The sequence below is a fragment of the Blennius ocellaris genome (genome assembly GCF_963422515.1).
Source record: "Blennius ocellaris genome assembly, contig: SCAFFOLD_240, whole genome shotgun sequence".
Taxonomy (NCBI): domain Eukaryota; kingdom Metazoa; phylum Chordata; class Actinopteri; order Blenniiformes; family Blenniidae; genus Blennius; species Blennius ocellaris.
The window spans coordinates 1-21,120 of record NW_027662136.1 but is presented as its reverse complement, the minus strand read 5'-3'; the positions used below and the strand labels follow the sequence as shown (position 1 = coordinate 21,120).

General features: G+C 48.8%; 2 protein-coding genes across 4 annotated transcripts; one reads left to right on the top strand and one right to left on the bottom strand.

The window, feature by feature from the left end:
• Positions 1-2,447: 2,447 nt before the first annotated feature.
• On the top strand, positions 2,448-15,663 carry scaf11 (SR-related CTD-associated factor 11). 3 transcript variants are annotated; one of them, XM_080521680.1, is made up of 15 exons: positions 2,448-2,592; positions 4,460-4,551; positions 4,637-4,773; positions 4,862-4,939; positions 6,162-6,241; positions 6,329-6,408; positions 6,480-6,517; positions 6,595-6,665; positions 8,260-8,391; positions 8,553-8,653; positions 9,364-11,637; positions 12,601-12,920; positions 12,992-13,162; positions 14,208-14,321; positions 14,892-15,663. In XM_080521680.1, exons 2-15 carry the CDS (start codon positions 4,533-4,535, stop codon positions 14,985-14,987), a joined length of 3,711 nt encoding a protein of 1,236 aa, XP_080377806.1. In that variant the 5' UTR covers positions 2,448-2,592; positions 4,460-4,532; the 3' UTR covers positions 14,988-15,663. The 3 variants fall into 3 exon arrangements, with proteins under 3 accessions (XP_080377806.1, XP_080377804.1, XP_080377805.1); XM_080521678.1 differs by having other exon boundaries at positions 14,202-14,321; XM_080521679.1 differs by having other exon boundaries at positions 2,448-2,643; positions 14,202-14,321.
• A 1,257-nt stretch (positions 15,664-16,920) lies between these two features.
• Positions 16,921-19,429, bottom strand: LOC308148236 (sodium-coupled neutral amino acid symporter 2-like). Its single transcript, XM_080521682.1, has 4 exons — positions 18,996-19,429; positions 18,776-18,920; positions 18,583-18,680; positions 16,921-18,487 (listed from the first exon to the last, which is right to left on the bottom strand). The coding sequence occupies exons 2-4, from the start codon at positions 18,846-18,848 to the stop codon at positions 18,344-18,346; spliced, it is 315 nt and encodes a 104-aa protein (XP_080377808.1). The 5' UTR covers positions 18,849-18,920; positions 18,996-19,429; the 3' UTR covers positions 16,921-18,343.
• Positions 19,430-21,120: the final 1,691 nt, after the last annotated feature.

The following is a 21,120-nucleotide window of genomic DNA, read 5'->3' as shown; positions in this document are numbered from 1 at the left end:
ACATTTTGCTTTTGGTTTTATACTCGTTTCTTGGTTTTTTTACTTTCAGGGCAACTAAATATAATTGTGCTGCACAGTTTAAGTATTGAGTTTTGAAAAATGTTTCACAATTACTTCAGAAAGTGACTGATTTTCCATATAAAGACAATTTCTGGTGAAAAATCAGATAGAAGATTCGGATTTAATCCATAATGTGCAGCTCGTTCTGCCCCCTTGTGGCCACATCTGGTAACTAAAACATGGCGCCCATTTGACTCTTGATGTTTATTTTGTTTAAAGACTGGAAAAAAGTCACGTTCAAGGATTTTATTTAACAAAAGAGACTAAACTTGAGGCTTCAACATAAAAGTTTAAATAACAGTTTTATTATGAGTTAAATAACAAATTTAAATTTCAGCGTGTCCAGTGAAGGTGGACGATTCGGCGAGGCCATTCTTCTTCTTCCTCCTCGCTCCTCTTCCTCCTCTTTTGGTAAAAGTGAAGAAGGACCATCCTCATCCTCCTCCAGCTGCAATCTGTTCTCCTCCTCGCTCCTCTTCCTCTTTTGGTAAAAGTGAAGGATCCTCCTCCTCCAATCTGTTCTCCTCCTCACTGGAGACACAAAACAGGAGATTCTGACTGGGTCGACATGGACACAGAAATAAACATATTTTTTAATTTATTAATTTCATCACGTGGTTTCATTTCTTAACTTGAAGGAACAATCAGTTTTTTGAGAGAACGTCTTAAGAAGCAGTTATCAGAAAGTCACATACTTTTTATGTTTTGTTTATTGTTTTACCATCTTACTGTTTTTATTGCTTTAACTTTTTTTTATTGTCTTTATATTTTGCCTCTTATATTTTTATTTCAATGTATAGCACTTTGTCTCCGCTGCGGCTGCTTAAAGCGCATTATAAATAGTTGAGTTACAGACGAAACAAAACCACAATATCGATTTATCGGAACTCGAAACGTCACAGATCGACCAGAACTTACTTTTGGTGAAGTTGTTTATCTTCCGGTCCGTCGCTCAAAACCTTCCCGCTGTTTGTTTCCTCTCGACACTTTCGCCACAGAATCACTGAATCTCATCAAAAATCGTAATAAACGCGACCAAGTAAAAAAACAAATATTATTATTCATCAAAACGCTGGTTTCACTGATCTTTTTTTACACAGTTTGATTAACGCGTTACTGTTTTCAGGACTCCGGCACAACAACACGGGCGCTTCCTGTGACGTCATGTCACATCCGGCTGCCGGCACCCGAAGTCTCGCGAGATCAGCTTGGCGGGATTTGGAGCGAATTTCAAATCATCCGCTGCGATGCATAATATCAAACATCGACACAAAAAGTAGAAATGAAACCCACTGTTGACGATTTACTTAAATAAATATTAATAATATATTGACAACACAGAAAACGTAAACATATTCTTCCATAATTGTGATTATGTGTTATTGTATTGATCCTATATTGCACATATGATTATTAAAACAAATATCTGGAATTTATTTCTACCTTTTCATCACGTAACGAGTCTCAATATAATAATCCTAACATGCTTAAATTCACTGGTTATTAAATAAGTAATTATACTTATTCCCCACTCCTCCATGCATCCGGATTTTATTGTTCTGCTGTTTATACATATAAAATAATACAGAAATAGATAAATGGTTAATTAAGAAAACATCAAGAAAGGAAAGAAACTTTGATTAATAAAGATTTAAATACACTCTGGTGTTGTCATCACAAGAATTATATGAAATGTATAATAATCAGGTCGAGAGCAAAATGGATAAAGGAGGGAGAGAAAAATGAAATATTTGAAACAAACGGTGATCTTTTTGGTGTTTTTTATTAATAAAAGGTCATTCTAGTCACAATAATGTCACATTTGTTTATTGAAGAAAAGGGTTTAAGTTTTTTTTTAAATTATAGACAGTATTTGATTGGGAGACTGGACACAAACACCCGGGAATACGTTGCTTTGGCTTTTGTTAACGATTCGGCGAACCGTTTACAGATACATTCCTTAAAAACGTCAAAAATATGCCCTGTACAAAACTTTCCCTCCATCATCGATCATCGTGATCAGTCACTTCTAAAGTTTGTCAAACTTTTCTGATACAGTAGGATGAGACTGTCTTCAGTCTTGTTTATTTAAAAGTGCATTATTCTGGTGTGTTTCATTGTTTTCACGAGAGTAAAATGCACACATCGGGGAGCAGTGGCCCATTGCATGACGTCACAATGAACGGATTAGTAACTCGATGACGTTTTGTGTGTTTTGTGGCAGTAAAAGCCCTTAAAACGTGACGTTTCGTGTCGCTGCTCCACCTGTTGCTCTGCACGTCTTTGTTAAAAACATTTAATAAATAAATAAATAAATCCCCCCCCGCAGTTCTCGGCGGCGCCGCTAGGGGGCTCCGGCTGCTGCAGCTCGCGTCCAGACTGCGCGACATGTGGCGGAGACTTTATGAAAGCTGCGCTCCGTCTTCGGCCCCAAACTCTTCCCACACGGCGCGTTTCGCCGCCACTCGGTAGCGGGAGCCCCGGAACACCGCCCCCGTCGGAGGACAGACGAGGAGAGACGAGCGGGCCGCGGTGAGTCGGGACGCGTCCCCGACGCGCAACGCGGCGAGCGGCGCAAAGCAGGTGCTGTTGTTAGCATCCCGAGCTAACCGCGAGCTAACTTGTGACCTTCAGTGGAGCCGCCGCGGGACGGACTTGTTTCATATTTGGCCTCGTTTCGGCCGCGGGGCCGCGGCGGGGCACGGCGGCGGGGCGGGCGGCGGGAGGCCGGCCGCGGGGCTTAGCCGCGTCGTTAGCGGCCCTGCTAACCCCCGACAACGGCCACGTTAGCATCGCGTCGGAGCTAATTCTGTCCCCCCGCAGGCCGGAGCTGCAAAACAAACCGCACGAGAGTTCAGTCCTCCGCCGGGGGGGGGGGGGGGGGGGTAGTGTAAGAGCCCAGAGATGCGGGGTTGAGGAGCTGCAGCTGAGCAGATCGTTTAGATAGAAACGAGTCGATCTGGAGCCTCCGTGTCGTGAGAAACCCAGAAAGTTGTCGTCCAGTCTGACTGCAGCTCGTGCAGGAGAGTTCAGCCTGGACGCCGCAGCTCATCTGTCAGAAAACACGCAGCAGAAAGTTGTAAATCACTTCTGTGCTCGATGCACATCTGCACCACATGTGTCCTTTCGAGGCTTTGCACCAGCTGTGGGAGGATCTGATCACTGGATCGAGGTTCCGAAGCAGAGAAGCGTCTAGAAGTTTCCCTTCCGGCCGCAAATCAAACCTGAAAATCACATAAAAAGACGAAGGCAAGCCTTTAACCCGAGAGCTCAGAATCGCTGGTTTCATTGATTCCTGCAGCAGCAGCACATCTGGCACCACTGGCGTCCTGCGTGTTTTCTTTTCTTTTAGGTGCAACATGGCTGATCGCCACGGTAACGGACTTTTCACCTCTGCTTTCCAGCGCTTGAGCAGTCGGTCATCTTCCAGAACTTCTGGTTCTGGTCGACTTGACGCAGCCCGACTTTTCTCCTTTTCCACCAAACTTCAGTTAAACTACGTTTCGGCGGCGCGGCGGCGTCCCTGCAGGTCGGCGGCGTCGTCGGTCCCCGTTGACGGAGGTCACTTCCTGTCTGGGTTGAGTCGTTTATACGTCGTCGTCTCCTGGGACTTTTATTTTGACAGCCACCGTACAAAGAAAACTAATCCAACTGTCCGTTCCAGCGTTTCGGTTCCGTTACAAAAAACCAACTCGTTCGCCTCACTTGCCTCGTTTCCAGTGTTTGTGTCGTCGCCGTGACAACGGAGGTCGTCTTCTTCGTTGCGGCGCCGAGAACACGAGATGAAAACGTCTGAATTTCCTCTAAACTGAAAGATTCGTATGGAAAAAAAGTCACGTCTCAACGTACGAGCTAGTTTTGATGAAACTCTGGTTTAACTGGTTAATGTGAACTGGTTTAACTGGTTAATGTGAACTGGTTAATATGAAGTGGTTGAACCGGTTAATGTGAACCGGTTAATGTGAACCGGTTAATGTGAACTGGCTGATTTGAACTGGCTGATTTGAACTGGCTGATTTGAACTGGCTGATTTGAACTGGTTAATGTGAACCGGCTGATGTGAACCGGCTAATGTGAACCGGTTAATGTGAACCGGTTAATGTGAACCGGTTAATGTGAACCGGTTAATGTGAACCGGCTGATTTGAACTGGCTGATTTGAACTGGTTAATGTGAACCGGTTAATGTGAACCGGCTAATGTGAACCGGCTAATGTGAACCGGCTAATGTGAACCGGCTAATGTGAACCGGCTAATGTGAACCGGCTAATGTGAACCGGTTAATGTGAACCGGCTAATGTGAACCGGTTGACTTGAACCGGTTGATGTGAACTGGTTGATGTGAACCGATTAATATCAGTGTTGCAGGTTATTGACTGTTGTTGTTTATTCCATGTGAAGCTTCATTGTTCCCGCCGTGTTGCCGTGGTGATCGGGTCCAGACGGGACGGGTCCAGCCGGGACGGGTCCAGACATGACCGGAGCTGGAAGCGGTGAGGACCTTTGCCCCTCCCCCCCCCCACGTCTTCCCATGTCGCCGTCCGGCGTAGACACTGATCTGGTTTCCCCCCCCCCCAGGCGGCGGCGACCCGCCGGACGCCGCGGAGGCAGAGCGGTGTCCCATCTGCCTCGGCGTCCTGCGCGGCGGCGAGCTCGCCATGCCCGACAGCTGCTGCCACGTCTTCTGCCTGCGCTGCCTCCTCACCTGGGCCGAGGTCACGCCTCCGCTTTGATCTCTTTTTTTTAATCCAAGATGGCGGCCGCCGTTTCTGACGCCCGTCTTGTTTTGTTTGCGGTCTGCAGATGGCCACTTCCTGTCCGGTGGACCGGCGGCCCTTCAGTAAGGTCTACAGGTGGGACGGCGACACCAGCTGTGTGCAGGTGGGTTTGATCTGGAGGAGCTCACTTTACGGGAATAGTTTCAAAAAGAAGCTCCTGCCTCACGAAAATCCACCTGATGGCGGCGCTAGTGAGCAATAAACCGCTAGATCAGCCACTTCCTGTCATTCTAAACGTGAAAGAGTCCGTGAAACACTAAAAATAGATCAAATTCAATTGTTTGACATTCAATATATATAGTTAACAAAAACTAAGCAGGCATCAGAAGATCAAAGCTTTTTCTTCAAAGCTCCTTGTCTAAATAAACCACATCAAGTGAAAACGAGACGTCTGTCGTCAGGAGCTCGTTCTCTCTGCACTCGTTCTCCCTGCACTCGTTCTCCCTGCACTCGTTCTCCCTGCACTCGTTCTCTCTGCTCTCGTTCTCTCTGCTCTCGTTCTCTCTGCTCTCGTTCTCTCTGCGCTCGTTCTCTCTGCTCTCGTTCTCTCTGCGCTCGTTCTCTCTGCTCTCGTTCTCCCTGCGCTCGTTCTCCCTGCGCTCGTTCTCCCTGCTCTCGTTCTCCCTGCACTCGTTCTCCCTGCTCTCGTTCTCCCTGCACTCGTTCTCCCTGCACTCGTTCTCCCCGCTCTCGTTCTCCCCGCTCTCGTTCTCCCCGCTCTCGTTCTCCCCGCTCTCGTTCTCCCCGCTCTCGTTCTCCCTGCACTCGTTCTCCCTGCACTCGTTCTCTCCGCTCTCGTTCTCCCCGCACTCGTTCTCCCCGCTCTCGTTCTCCCCGCTCTCGTTCTCCCCACTCTCGTTCTCCCCGCGCTCGTTCTCCCCGCGCTCGTTCTCCCCGCGCTCGTTCTCCCTGCTCTCGTTCTCCCTGAACTCGTTCTCTCCGCTCTCGTTCTCCCTGCTCTCGTTCTCCCTGCACTCCTTTCCAACACTCGTTTGCTGCCTCCATGTTTTCCACCTTGTTGACTTTGCTCACTTTTCCGTCGGATCTCAAGATTCTTCGCCTGCAATTTACAGTTTTTCCTTCATTAAATGACAAAAAGAATCACTTTGTTTTTCTTGCACATTAAAGATTCCTCAGTTTAACACGCGTCGTTTTGTGAATTTAAGATATTTTACAGCAACAACCAACCTGATAAAGGCTCATATTGACTGAAATGAAGAGATTTTTGTGTCTGAATTGGAGGAATCGCTATAAAATCTTGGCTTCTATATATAATATAACGACGTATAACGAAGTGAGACGGTGTTTCATGGTTCTGCCTGCAGGTTCTGGTGAGGAAGACTCCGCCTCCAACCGACGCCGAGACCTGCTGCTGCAGAACCCCCGAACACAAAGTCTGTCTCAAGTGAGTTTCCTCATTCGGGACGCTTTTTGTAAACCGGGGTTGTGTGTTTTTTTTCACCGTGGTCAGTTTGTTGTGTTTCTATTTTAGGATCAAAGCCACGAGGAGGTCGAGGCGGCAGAAGGCGTCGAGGACGACCGACTCCAAGACGAAAGGACTCGTCAGGAAATGTGTGTCCAAACGTCTCCGTCTCACCGTCTCCGTCTCGGCGACACGCTAACTTGTCTCTCCGTCCCTCCAGGTCACGACGAGGATCCCGCTGCACTGAGCAGGAAGAAGGTCTGACGTCACGTTTCTTTCAAAGCCTCTTTCAAAACTCCTCATTGTCTTTTACTGAACGTGTCTTTTAATGGAAGGTGAGAGGAACCGACTGCTGCAGCCTGGCTCCGCCCCCTCGCCGCTCTTTGATGTCCTCCACACAGGAAGTGTAAGTTACCGTCATGTTATCTTTTGTTATGTTACGTTACGTTACGACATGTTCTGTTATGATACGTTATGACACGTCATGTTATGACACGCTATGACATGTTGTGTTATGACATGTTGTGTTATGACACGTTATGTTATGACACGTTATGTTACGACACGTTATGTTACGACACGTTATGTTACGACACGTTGTGTTACGACACGTTGTGTTACGACACGTTGTGTTACGACACGTTATGTTACGACACGTTATGTTACGACACGTTATGTTACGACACGTTGTGTTACGACACGTTGTGTTACGACACGTTGTGTTACGACACGTTGTGTTACGACACGTTGTGTTACGACACGTTGTGTTACGACACGTTGTGTTACGACACGTTGTGTTACGACACGTTGTGTTACGACACGTTGTGTTACGACACGTTGTGTTACGACACGTTGTGTTACGACACGTTGTGTTACGACACGTTGTGTTACGACACGTTGTGTTACGACACGTTGTGTTACGACACGTTGTGTTACGACACGTTGTGTTACGACACGTTGTGTTACGACACGTTGTGTTACGACACGTTGTGTTACGACACGTTGTGTTACGACACGTTGTGTTACGACACGTTATAGCATGTTGTGTTATGACACGTTATGACATGTTGTTATGACACGTTATGACATGTTATGTTATGACACGTTATGTTATGACACGTTACGACATGTTATGTTATGACACGTTACGACATGTTATGTTACGACATGTTATGTTATGTTATGACACGTTATGTTACGACACAGTATTTTATGACACGTTATGACATGTTGTGTTATGTTTACGTTACATTACGTTCACATTATGTTGTTATCTTTGTTGGGGTTTTTTCCACCCAAACTTTTATTTGTGGAATATTTTGAACATTTATAAACACACGGTGTGAAACAACCGTGTAAAAATAATCAAATAAACCGAGTCACTCGGTTTATAAAATAAAATACAATAAAATAAAAAAATACATAAATAAATTAAGAGATAAAGAATGGATAAATGCATAAATCCAGGGAGAAAATAAAATTAAAAAAATAGATTAAGAGGGGAAATTAAAAATTGATGGATAAATAAATGGAAGATGAGAAAATAAATTGATTCAGAGAGATAAGAAAATAAATAAATCAATAAAAAAGATACATTTAGGGTGATTTGAAATAAATAAATGTGATAAATAAATTAAGGGTGAGAATAAAATAAAAATAAAAATTTATGGATGAAAATAAAATAATTATTTAAATGAGAAAATGTAAATAAATTGAGGGAGATAAGAAAATAAATAATAAATTAAGGGAGATAAGAAAATAAATAATTGAAAAAGATTAAGGGAGATAAAAAAAATAGAAAACATTTTTTTTTTTTAATTTAAGGGAGAAAATAAAATAAATAAAGCTAAATTAAGGGAGATATAATAAAGAGGTGTTTGGGGGGGGGGGGGGGGTGATAGAGGACATGTCTCTCCAGCTCAGAGGACGGGTGCAGAGAAAGTGTCTCTAGTTTAGAAACGGAGGACGAGTTGACGTCCGTCTTTGCCGTCGTCCTGCAGGCCGGATCCCGTCTGGCTGACAGAAGAAGTTCCGTACGACACTGGATTCCCGCGGTGCAAACCTCAGGCTCAACGCTGTCCGTGGCTCTCCCCCGCCGCCGCCCCCGTCCCCGCCGGCGGCGGCGCCTCCAGGTAGCCACGCCTCCCGGCAGACCCGGGGTCAAACTCTGCGCCTCATTTGTGACCATTCCAACTCATTTTTGTTTGAACCGGGGTAGAAGTGTGGCTGCAGGACTCGTGGCGTCGCTCGGGGAAACTCCTGACGGTTGTTCTGCCACTGTGCTGCTTTGCAGGCAGAACTTCTCTGGGACTAGTTGGAACCACGGTCCATTTCCATTTGGACTCATCTCATCTCCATTTCCCCCCAGCCCATCGTTTGGCCCGAGCCATTTCGGTGAGTCCCCCGTTATGAGTCCCGTCTTCCCAGACCTCCCTTTGAAGCTCCCGCTTACGTTTCCTTAAGATGACTGAAAAACTTAGCCTTGAAACGTCGGTTGGGTTTTTCACGACGCCTCAGGTTGATCGTAACATTTAAACAAACAGAAAACAGCTTTAAAGCTAATGTTTGGTTTTTTTGTTGGAATAATCCAGCATTTCTTTGAATTGAAAGTAAGGCTGAGCTTTGAAGTTCTGTGTGTTTGTTTGTGGTCCAGAACCCGGCCAGCAGGGGGCGTCGGTCCAACCGAACTCACCCGGCAAATTGTAGAAACTGTTTTGGGGGTTTTGTGTTAAAACATGTGTCTGAACAATTTAGTTTTTTTTGCTCCTGTTTTTCGTAAGCTGAACTCAAAGAGATCAAAGACGATAAATTACACACCAAAGGCCTTTCGTGAGCTGAATCAAGGATCAAACACGATAAATTACACACCAAAGGCCTTTCGTGAGCTGAACTCAAAGATCAAACACGATAAATTACACACCAAAGGCCTTTATCCAGATATTGTCCACAAATTTGTCTTAGTCTGTCGGTGAGCCGAGAAAATAGAAAAGACAAACCCTCCACCTCCCCGGTGTTTCATGTCAAGATGCTGCTTCCTGTCGGTAGGACTGACGGGACAGATTTTCTGTGTGGTCGTTTCACGGCAGCCTGTTTGTGTCCCGCAGTGTTTGAGGGCGTGGTCTGCGCCGTCACGTGTCCCAAAGGAGGCGAGAAGCGAGGAGGCCGAGGCTCCGCCTCCAAAGCTCCCACCAAAGAGGCCGAGTCCCGGCCGGCCAGACGGTCCGTGCGAAACAAAAGCCAGGAAGAGGCGCCGGCGTCCGACGCCGCCTCGCCGCCGCCGCCGCCACAGTCCAGCGTGTCCGACTCCGACTCGTCCGCCGGTCGGTCCGGCAGGACCTCTCAGGTTCCCGCCAAGAGGAAGGGCAAACGGGTCACAAACCGGAAGGCCGGCGGGAAACGGAAAGCTCCGGCGAGGAAAAAGCGCGCCCGCGGGGTTGTCAGCAGTCAAGCGGCAAGCGAAGAAGAGGTAGAGGAAGAGGAGGAGGAGGAGGAGGGTGTTAAAAGTGACGACAAAGAGGAGAAGGAGGAGGAGAAGGATCAGCAGGAGCTCCACCTGAACGCCGGAGAACCGCAGCAGTCTGACGCCGAAGGAAGCGAGAGAGACGAAGGCGACGAGAGCAACTCTGCCGAGGAGGACGGGGCGGCGGCGGCGGTGAACGACGTGGCGCCGGACAGCGATGAAGCTCAGGAACAATCCAACGACGACAAACGAGAAGAGAAATCTGACGACGACGAGGTTTCCTACCGGTCGGGCTCACCTCCCCCGAGCCCCCCGTCCTCCTCCGAGGCGCCCCAGAGTCAGAAAGAAGAGGAGGAGGAGGAGGAAGAGAAGGAGGAGGAGGAAGAGAAAGAGGAGGAGGAGGAGGTGGAGCCTCCTAGTCCAGCTTCTCCTGCCGAGGAGTCCGAGGATCCGACGAGTCCCGCCGCTCCTGAAGAGCCTCCGTCTGCACAGCGTGACGACCAGGATTCCAACATGGACGTCTGTGAAGATTCGCAAGACGCCAACGAGAAACACGAAGTCGCCGGATCGGCCGAGAAGGTGGAGCCGGCCGGTTCGTCCTCGCCGGCGGAGTCCGAGGAGAACGTCGCGGGCGCGGAACCGAAACGGTCGGAGGTTCCGGACGCGAAAACGCCGGACTCCGGGGAGCCGTCGGGGGCGGAGAGCTGCGAGGACGGCGTCCGAGACGAGAGCGCCGCCACCAAGGACGACACGAGCATCGTCCCCATGGACTGTAGTTCGCCGGCCAGCGAGCAGGAGGACAATCCCAGTTTGGACACGCCGGGCGAGAACGCTCCGCCGACCGCCGCGGAACCTGCGGCGCCTGCCTCTGAAATCCGGGACGCCAAGGAGGAGGAGGAGGGTACCAAGACGGAGGAAGGGGGCGCCAAGGACGAAGAGGGCGCCAAGGTCCAACGGGACCGAGACAGAAGCCAAGAGAGGAAGAACGGAAAGCCCCGGCGCTCTCGCTTCCACTCGCCCACCTCCACCTGGTCGCCCAAGAAGGACTCGAGGCGAGACTCGTCCAGACACTCGCGCTCGCGGTCCAGAGAGCGAGACGGCAGCCCGCCGTCCAGACGGTCCTCGCGGGCTCGCAGCCGAGACAGGGAGCGGGACCGGGACGGGGAGAGGGACCACCCCAGGAGGGATCGCAGTCGTGAGCGGAGGCGGCGGCGGTCCAGGAGTCGCTCCCGGTCCAGGTCCCGCTCCCGGTCCAGATCGCACCGGCGAGGCTCCAGCCCCGAGCGGCCCACGTCCAGGGAGCACTCCCCTCAGAGGAAAGAGCGCTGGGGCGGCTGGAGGTCGGGGCCCGGCGGGGGGTCCGCCGGCGAGGGGCGGAGGTTCCAGGGAGGCGCCGGCCGCTTTGAGAACGGCGCCCCCCCGGAGGGTTCCCCCGAACGCCAGGGCTGGTCGGAGAACCCCGACTGGGTCACGGAGAAGACTCGGGCGGAACCGGAGCCACGGAGCCGGGACTTGGGCAGCTCGCGCTGGGAAGACCGTGGCGGGAACCGAGGGGGGCGGGGGGGCCGCGGGGGCTTTGACCCCGGCCGGGGCGGGGGGCGGGGCGGCGGCACCCGCAGCTTCTACAGCCAACAGGAGGAAATGGGCGACAGCCGCTGGCCCCGGAACAACTTCTCAGGTACGGCCGCCAATTCAGGGAACGACGCCTACAGCCGCTTCAACGAGAACCGGGGCGGCGGGCGGAGGAAAGAGTCGGAGTCCAGCGAGTCCATGCTGGACCGCTCGGGCTGGTCCTCCGCCTCCAGCTGGGCGGTGAGGAGGACGCTGCCCGCCGACGTCCAGGACTACTACTCTAAGAGGGAGAGGGGGGGGGGCGGCAGCTGGAACCGACCGGAGGAGGAGCCGGCGGCGGCGGCAGGTCAGTGTCCTTCTCCTGAAGGTTCTATCTTCCTGGTTCTGACGGCTTCACGGACCTCAGGGTCTCTGGTGACGGGTTGTTCTGGAAGGTCTACCGACCTTGACTGTGATTGGCTGAACCCCTGATGACACTGTAGAGGGTTTGATTCTGATTGGCTGCTTGGAGCGACACGATTAGAACCGTTTGTCTGAGGCTTTAGACTGAATGACGTTCAGGACCAAGGCTGAGATTTACAGCATGTAGAGTTAGATTATAGCTCTACCGTCACAGATCTACAGCTTTACTGTCGCAGATCTATAGCTCTACCCTCACACATCTATAGCTCTACCCTCACACATCTATAGCTCTACCCTCACACATCTATAGCTCTACCCTCACACATCTATAGCTCTACCCTCACAGTTCTATAGCTATACGTCACAGATCTACAGCTCTACTGTCGCAGTTCTATAGCTCTACCGTCGCAGAGCTACAGCTCTACTGTCGCAGATCTATAGCTCTACCTTCACAGATCTATAGCTCTACCGTCACACATCTATAGCTCTACCGTCACAGATCTATAGCTCTACCGTCACACATCTATAGCTCTACCGTCACACATCTATAGCTCTACCTTCACAGATCTATAGCTCTACAGTCACAGATCTATAGCTCTACCGTCACACATCTATAGCTCTACCCTCACAGACTTACAGCTCTACCTTCACAGCTCTATAGCTCTACCGTGAAGAAACAGGAGGAAGTGTTTCCACGACTGCGTTAATAAAAATCGCTGGTTGTTCAGGTTTTTCACGTCGAGGAAATTCGACGTTAAAATACAAACAGTTGGATATTTTTCATATTTTGAGAAAAATGTTGAGATTTTATTATTTAAGCTGCTAATTATTTGCGTCGCTTCTCCAGAAACGCTCAGAATGAACTTTCCGTTTTGTTCTTTCTAAATGGTGTCCTCCCTCGTTCCAGACCCCCCGAAGAGCGAGGCTCCGCCCCTGGTCGTCCCGGGCAACGCCCCGGCGCCGGCCATGAACCTGGTGGCCCCCCAGCTGAGCGTGCTGCACTACCCCCTGCCGGGCCCCCGCGGCGCCGCCCTGCCGGTCAGCCTGCCGCCCGCCGCCCCCTACGCCATGCCCCCCCAGGTCCCGCTGCACCTCCACCCCGCCGTGCCGCTGCTGCAGGTGCCCGCCGCCGCCGCCCAGGGCCTCCCGCCCCCTCCCCCGCCGCCGCCGCCCATGCAGCAGGGCGGCCTGACGGCGGCGTCCCAGCCGGACAACCACACGGCACAGGTACTGACGGGGGAGGGGAGGGGAGGGGGAGGGTGTCACGGGTCTGTTTCCTCACCCTCTGCCTCTGCTAGATGGCGAGCACCATGGTGGCTTATGGGAAACCCAGCCTGCTCCCCACGCCCACCAAGGTCCTGGTGGCGGCGGTGAGCCAAGGCTCCGCCCCCCCAACCGCCACCCAGGCACTGCCGTCCTCCACCACCCAGTACGGTAGAACCCAGGCTGACAGCTCCAAGAAGGAGAAGGTACACACACACACACACTGCTCTGGATGAGATACACACACACACTGCTCTGGATGAGGTACACACACACACACACACACTGCTCTGGATGAGGTACACACACACACACACACACTGCTCTGGATGAGATACACACACACACTGCTCTGGATGAGTTACACACACACACACTGCTCTGGATGAGGTACACACACACACACACACACACACACACACACACACACACACACACACTGCTCTGGATGAGATACACACACACACTGCTCTGGATGAGGTACACACACACACACACACACACACACACACACACACACACACACACTGCTCTGGATGAGGTACACACACACACACTGCTCTGGATGAGGTACACACACACACACACACACACACACACACACACACACACACACTGCTCTGGATGAGATACACACACACACTGCTCTGGACGAGGTACACACACACACACACACTGCTCTGGACGAGGTACACACACACACACACTGCTCTGGATGAGATACACACACACACACACACACACAGCTCTGGATGAGGTACACACACACTCACTCACACACTGCTCTAGATGAGGTACACACACACACACACACAGTGCTCTGGACAAGATATGCACACACACACACACACACACACACACTGCTCTGGACAAGGTATACACACACTCACACACACTGCTCTGGACAAGGTACACACACTCACACACACACAGCTCTGGATGAGGTACACACACACACACACTGCTCTGGATGAGGTACACACACACTCACTCACACACTGCTCTGGATGAGGTACACACACACACTGCTCTGGACAAGGTATACACACACACACACACACACAGTGCTCTGGACAAGGTATACACACACACTCACACACACACTGCTCTGGACAAGGTACACACACTCACACACACACACACACACACTGCTGTGGACAAGGTACACACACACACACACACACACTGCTGTGGACAAGGTACACACACTCACACACACACACACACACTGTGTGTGCGCTCCAGAAGCAGCAGATCCAGGACAAGGCGATCAACGAGGTGAAGACGGCCATCAAGCCGTACTACCAGAGGAAGGAGATCAGCAAGGACGAGTACAAGGAGATCGTCCGCAAGGCGGTGGAGAAGGTGAGCGGCGCCCCCGGTGGCCCTCTGGTGACCTGCAGGTCTCTGATCATATAGAAAATTATAGAATCTATTTATAGATTTTATGATTAATCTGTTCTAATGGAAGGCGAGATTATAATAAATGTCATTTCTGATGTGGCTCTTTCTCTTTCTTTCTCTTTCTCTCTTTCTTTCTCTCTCTCTCTTCCTTTCTCTCTTTTTCTTCGTCTTTTTTGATCTCTTTCTCATTTTTTTTCTCTCTGTCTCTCTCTTTTCCTTTATCTCTTTCTTTCTCTTTCTTTCTCTCTTCCTCACCCATTATTCACAATTTTAATCTATTTTGTTGTTTATAATTTTTAATGTAGTTTTTATTATTTTGTAGTTTTATTATATTTTTCATTCTATTCTTTGTTTTACTTCATTTCGCTGAGTTTTGCCTCTCAGATCAGACGATTTGTGAAAAATCAGTGTTGGAATGCAAACAAAATGTAAAAAAAAAAAAGAACAAACAGTTTCTACCGCAGAAAGTGTCTGAATTGAAGACGTCTTATTTTGAAAGGAGGTTGACGTGTCCTTCCTGTGTGTTCCCAGGTGTGTCACAGTAAGAGCGGCGAGGTGAACTCCGGCAAGGTGGCCAACCTGGTGAAGGCGTACGTGGACAAGTACAAACACGCCCGCAAGAAATGAGACCCCACCCCCACCCCCCACCCCCCCTCACCCCCACCCCCACCCTCACCCTCACCCCCACCCCCACCCCCCCCACTCAGCTGCTCAAGTGCAATTTCCTCTCGCTGGAATCGGGCCTCCGAGCTGAACGACGACGGAGAGCCAGAGTTTTTCCTCCTCCTCCTCCTCCTCTTTTTTTTTTTTTTTTTTTTTTGATATCTACCTTTTCTTGACAGATTTTTTCTATAGATTTTCATATTTTGTTAGAAAAGATGGACCCAATCAGGAAAAAGGAAAAAAAGAAAAAAAATGCAAAGAGCCCTTTATTTTGCATAGACGAGCGCGGTGGGCGGGGCCAATGTGGGCGGGGCCACGTCGTGTGCTGGAGAGCCTCTCCCAGGGCGGCGCTGTAAATCAGCTGAAGAAGATCCGCCTCCGTCGCCTTCATGGACTGTCTGATTGGTGCGATTGTATCCCGGCTCTGATTGGACCTCGGGCCGAGCGGGGGCGGAGTGTATAAAGTGAAGGTCTTGGCGGGGGGAGGAGGAGGAGGGGTGGGGGGGCCTGGGGTTGACCTGGTGGAACAGGCTCCGCCCCCTCCTCCACCACCCCCCCCCTCCGCCCGAATCTGTAATAAATGTGGATGTGTGAACAGGAACTGTGCAAAGTATCCAGAAAGTAGTGAAATAAAGTAGCTGCTTCCTAAAGAGTCTGTCGTTTAGTCAGTTTCACAATAAAGTTCATTAATATTCATTATTTAAGACATGAAAGAAATGTTTTCTTTTTCCATGTTAAAAAAAAGAATTCTTCCACAATTGACATTCATATTCAAATTTATCTTGAGATAAAATTGGACAAAATACGGTAATTTTATTTTTATATATATATAAAGGACGTTGCAGCTGTCGATATGATTGATTTGACCTGATTCACATCAGTTTCACAATAAAGTTCATTATTAAAATTCATTATTTACTAGGAGATGAAAGAGATGACATTTTTATTGATTTTTTCCCATAATTGACATGAATATTCAAATTTCTTGATGAAATTCATGCTCAAATCAACATTTGGGCAAAATAAATACGGTAATTTTATTTATATATATAAAAAGGACGTTGCAGCTTCACGGCCACAAGGTGGCGTCAGGCTTTTATTTTTATTTTTTTCCGGTGTGTGGAGGAAAAGTGTTGAAATGTTGAGACCATCTATGAATTACATTAGTTTCTACTTACAACCTTTTAAGTATTTCCATAAGCTTAAATACTATATGAATAAATAATCACTGATGTCCATCAGTGTGAAATTGAACTTTGAAGAATCAATCGTGGATACTGTAAAAAAAGGTTTTTGAAAACGTCCATTGATATAGAAATTCAGAAAATGGTGTAGTTCTCACGTTGGGCCACTAGGGGGCTGCTGTTTGTTTTGGGGTTATAATTTTTTCCCCCTTCAAAGAAGCCATATCGTTATGGTGGAAGGCTCCCGTTTCCACGGCGACAGACGAGTAAAACGACGAATATTGCAGAAAAAACTGCCTTTTTTTACCTCCCGTTTCCACGGCGACAGACTGTTTACAAAACAGTGTAGTTCTCACGTAGGGCCACTAGGGGGTGCTGCTGTTTGTGTGTGTTTGTTTTTTGCAAAGTGTTATCGTTATGATAGAAGACTCCGGCCATATTGCAGAAAAACTGCCCTTTTTTACCTCCCGTTTCCACGGCGACAGACGAGTAAAACGACGAATATTGCAGAAAAAACTGCCTTTTTTTCCCTCCCGTTTCCACGGCGACAGACTGTTTACAAAACAGTGTAGTTCTCACGTTGGGCCACTAGGGAGCAGCTGTTTGCTTTGGGTTTTTTTTTTTTTTTTCCCCCTTCAAAGAAACCATATCGTTATGGTGGAAGACTCCCGTTTCCACGGCGACAGACGAGTAAAACGACGAGAGGCGGCGAGTCGCAGGTTACGTCAGATTTTTAATTTCGACAATAATTACAGGATGTACAGTGTTTCATTGAAACAAGAGTGTAACACTGGCGGGCGGCGCCCCCGTCGCTCCTGAGGTGCTTGACGTTCTCCAACTTGTTCTTGCTGATGCTGGGGTTTTGTTCGGGGTGGGGGAGGGGGGAGGGAGGAGGAGGGGGGGGTGGGGGGTGAGGAGGGGGGGTGGGGGGGGGCGTGTAACACAAGCTCCCGCACTGATTTCCAGTCTGAACATCAGCGTCAGCGACTTCTAGTTTTTGTTTTACAGCTCCAATGCAACGTCGTGAAACATTAACAAAAACAACAAAAAAAAAAAAAAACCACAAAGCGTATGTACACAGTTGAACTCAATAGATATATATGTACATATGTATATATACATACAATATTATATAAATATAGTAAAATAGATTAAATTACACTGGTTTCCACGCTCTTCCATAAATAGACGGTGGGACAATAAACGTGTCGGGAAGCTCGGCGCCGTCTGGCGACGGGCTCTTCGTGAAACTTTTTAAAAATGCACAAAAAAAAAACTGCACAACCGTACGTTTTAAAAACACTCACAGTATTGCGATGCCCCTCCCCCGCCCACTCCGTTTGGCTGTCGGTGTTTAAAAGCGCATCTGACTTCTAGTTTCTTCTTCTTTTTTTAAAAGTATCGCATGTTTCTATTTGCAAGTGTAACAGGTTATATGACAACAACCACTGCATGTGGTCAAATTTCAAAAAGTTTCTCCCATAAAGAAAAAAAATGTCAAGTTCCCCCTCGGGAGGCTCGAAGCAGTAGTGTCGCCGCCGCCGCACGCCGGCGGGATCTTCAGCAGGTCAGAGAGTAGGTACAGTTGGAGATGAGGGGGCGTGGCCTGTCTCCAGGCTCCGCCCCCTTCCCCGCCGCTCGGAGCAAATACTGAGCAGGCGGTGGCGCGGCGGGGAAAAAAAACCTCGCCCGCGAAAAAAACTGAGCAGTGTGCTAACGGTAAGTGCTTTCTTTCAATATACAAAGAGGCTTTACAAATACATTTTTGGCAAAGCAAACTTAAAAAACAAAAAAAAGGGGGGGAGGAGCCGTACGGTGGCGGCGCGGCGCCGCCGGAGTTTCGCAGCCACACTTTTTTTTCACAATGTACCTGAGCGCTCGCTGCGTTTCTCGACTCCTCGCCGCGCGACAGTGTTGGTTTTGTTGTTGTTGTTTTTCTTTCCAGCTCAACCGTAACGACCGGCGGTAAAACGGTTAAAAACAATAAAAAATAAACGGACTAAAAAGAGAAACGGGAGGTGAAACACCAGCATGGTGGTCTCGTTAGGAGATACTGTACACAGTTTTCAATACATTCTCTTGGAATGGCAAAGTCCTTCTCGGGAAAGTCGAGGCGAGTTTTGGCGGCGAGGCCCTCTAGTGGCCGCCGCCGCTAGTGGCGGAGGCGGTGGCGGAGGCGGCGGCGGCGGCGGCGGAGGTGGCGTTGTGGATCCAGTCCAGGATGATGAGCGTCATGCTGCCCGTCATCACGATGATGCCGCACACCAGGAAGGCGGTGGCCTGTAGGGGGGGGGGGGGGGGAGGGAGGAGGGGGCGGAGCTTAGCTACAATAACAATAAGAAAAGAGGCGGAGGCGTGACGGAGCGGCGGCTCACCCCGATCTTCTGCACCGACTTCATGGACTCCTTCTTGACCAGCTTGATGTAGAAGGCGGAGGGCAGGATGAAGATGAGCATGGCGGCAGCGGAGGCGCCTGGCGGACGGAGGAAAGGCGGCAAGTCGGTCACACACGTTCATTGCTTTGCGGGGGAGGGGGGAGGAGGAGGAGGGGGAGGGGGCGGGGCTTACCGATGAAGCCGAAGATATCTCTGATGGTGGGGACGAAGATGACGAGGGCGTTGGTGCCGGCCAGCAGCACCATGGTGATGACGGTGTGGCGGACCCAGCTGAAGTCCTTGGTGGGGCACAGCAGGTGGTTGACCGAGGTGCGGATCTGCAGGGGGGGGAGGGGGCGGGGTTAATCCCATGTCGCCTCGGAGGGGGGGAGGGGGGGGAGGGGGGTACTTACGGGGAAAAGCACGACGGGGACGGTGAGCGTGACGGCGGTCAGCACGGCCAGACGGACGATCAGCAGCAGGACGTCGGACTTGTAGAACCTGGAGTAGGTGTGGAGCAGCTCGGGGCCGACGTGGACTGTGGGCGGAGCCAAGGACAAGGGGCGGGGTCACGGCAACGCACGACGGGCAACAAACACAACATCGGAACCAAAGACGGGCGTTTCGGCGGCGAAGCTCGTGTTTTAAACTGGTTTTAACTTATTTAAAATGCCAAAAAAGAAGCTTGTGTAGCATTGCTATAGTAGCGTAGCTATAGTAGTGTAGCTATAGTAGCGTACCTATAGTAGAATTGCTATAGTAGCATTGCTATAGTAGCATTGCTATAGTAGTGTAGCTATAGTAGCATTGCTATAGTAGCATTGCTATAGTAGCATAGATATAGTAGCATTGCTATAGTAGCATTGCTATAGTAGCATTGCTATAGTAGTGTAGCTATAGTAGCATTGCTATAGTAGCATTGCTATAGTAGCATAGCTATAGTAGTGTAGATATAGTAGCATAGATATAGTAGCATTGCTATAGTAGCATTGCTATAGTAGTGTAGCTATAGTAGCATTGCTATAGTAGTGTAGCTATAGTAGCATTGCTATAGTAGCATAGATATAGTAGCATTGCTATAGTAGCATTGCTATAGTAGCATAGCTATAGTAGTGTAGCTATAGTAGCATTGCTATAGTAGCATAGCTATAGTAGCATTGCTATAGTAGCATAGCTATAGTAGTGTAGCTATAGTAGCATAGATATAGTAGCATTGCTATAGTAGCATTGCTATAGTAGTGTAGCTATAGTAGCATTGCTATAGTAGCATTGCTATAGTAGTGTAGCTATAGTAGCATTGCTATAGTAGTGTAGCTATAGTAGCATTGCTATAGTAGCATTGCTATAGTAGTGTAGCTATAGTAGCATTGCTATAGTAGTGTAGCTATAGTAGCGTGGCTAGAGTCGAAACAAAAACGCGTCTGTTTTGCGTTAAAATTTGCTTCATTAGATTTTTGTCGTTGGTTTGTTCCAATAAATACGCGAAGAAAAGAGACTTCAAATATTCGTCTGTAAAACTTTCAGTTTTTACATTAAAACGGAGTTGTCTGATACAATTTAAGTATATATTTGTAAAAAAAAATGTTTATACAAAAATTAAATTAAATTAAATATAAAATTTACATAAATTAAATTAAATCTATATGAATTAAATTTAAATGTGATTAAACAAAAACAATATGAATTACATTAAATGTAATTAAATAAAAACTACATGAAATACATTTAATTTAATAAAAACTATATGAATTAAATGTAATTAACTAAAAACAAGTGTAACCCTGAGTAAAATGTGTACGTTTGACATGAGTTTGTCTACTTTGTGTTCATTTTCTGTTCATTTAGTTGCACTGTTTTTGTTCTTCCATCTATGTTCATAGCTCTATGCTCACACCTGAGCAGTATTGTTGTTGCAGTCCACTACTTCCTGCTGCAGCTCGCAGCCAGTCAGACAGTGAGCAGGAAGCTGGAGCCAGTCAGACAGTGAGCAGGAAGCTGGAGACACTAAAAGAGACGCCGCCGTCTCAACAGTGGAGCGAGAACTGAGTGGGATTCATCTCTACTGGAGGTAAAGTCAATACCACCGTCTTTATTGGGCTAACTGCTAACTGCTAAAGAATATTATCATTAAGCCTCATCTTAAAGTCCCAGTGAAATGAAGGTTCCACCTCCAGAACCCTCTGGTGTCTCTTCTAGAACGTTTTCCTGCTAACTGGCTGAAGGTCAAATGTTAAAACACGACAATCTGAGAGAAAATAGCCGCTAAACGGCGCTATTTCCTCTGCTGGGCGGAGCTTCTGACAATAACAGAGTGACATCACGAGTTGTGCACACGCCCAAGTTGTGTTTACATTATGGAGGATCAGAGTTTTGACCACGAAGAGGCTGAATTGAACCAGATTTCATCATCATGGTCATTTCAAACCCAGTGATTGATGAAGAAGACACAGAAGGTGGTTCTGCCATCGGTGACCCCGTCTGGAACATGTTTGAGGAAGCAGAAGACGCTTCGTCCTCCATTCGTCCTCGTCTCCTCGC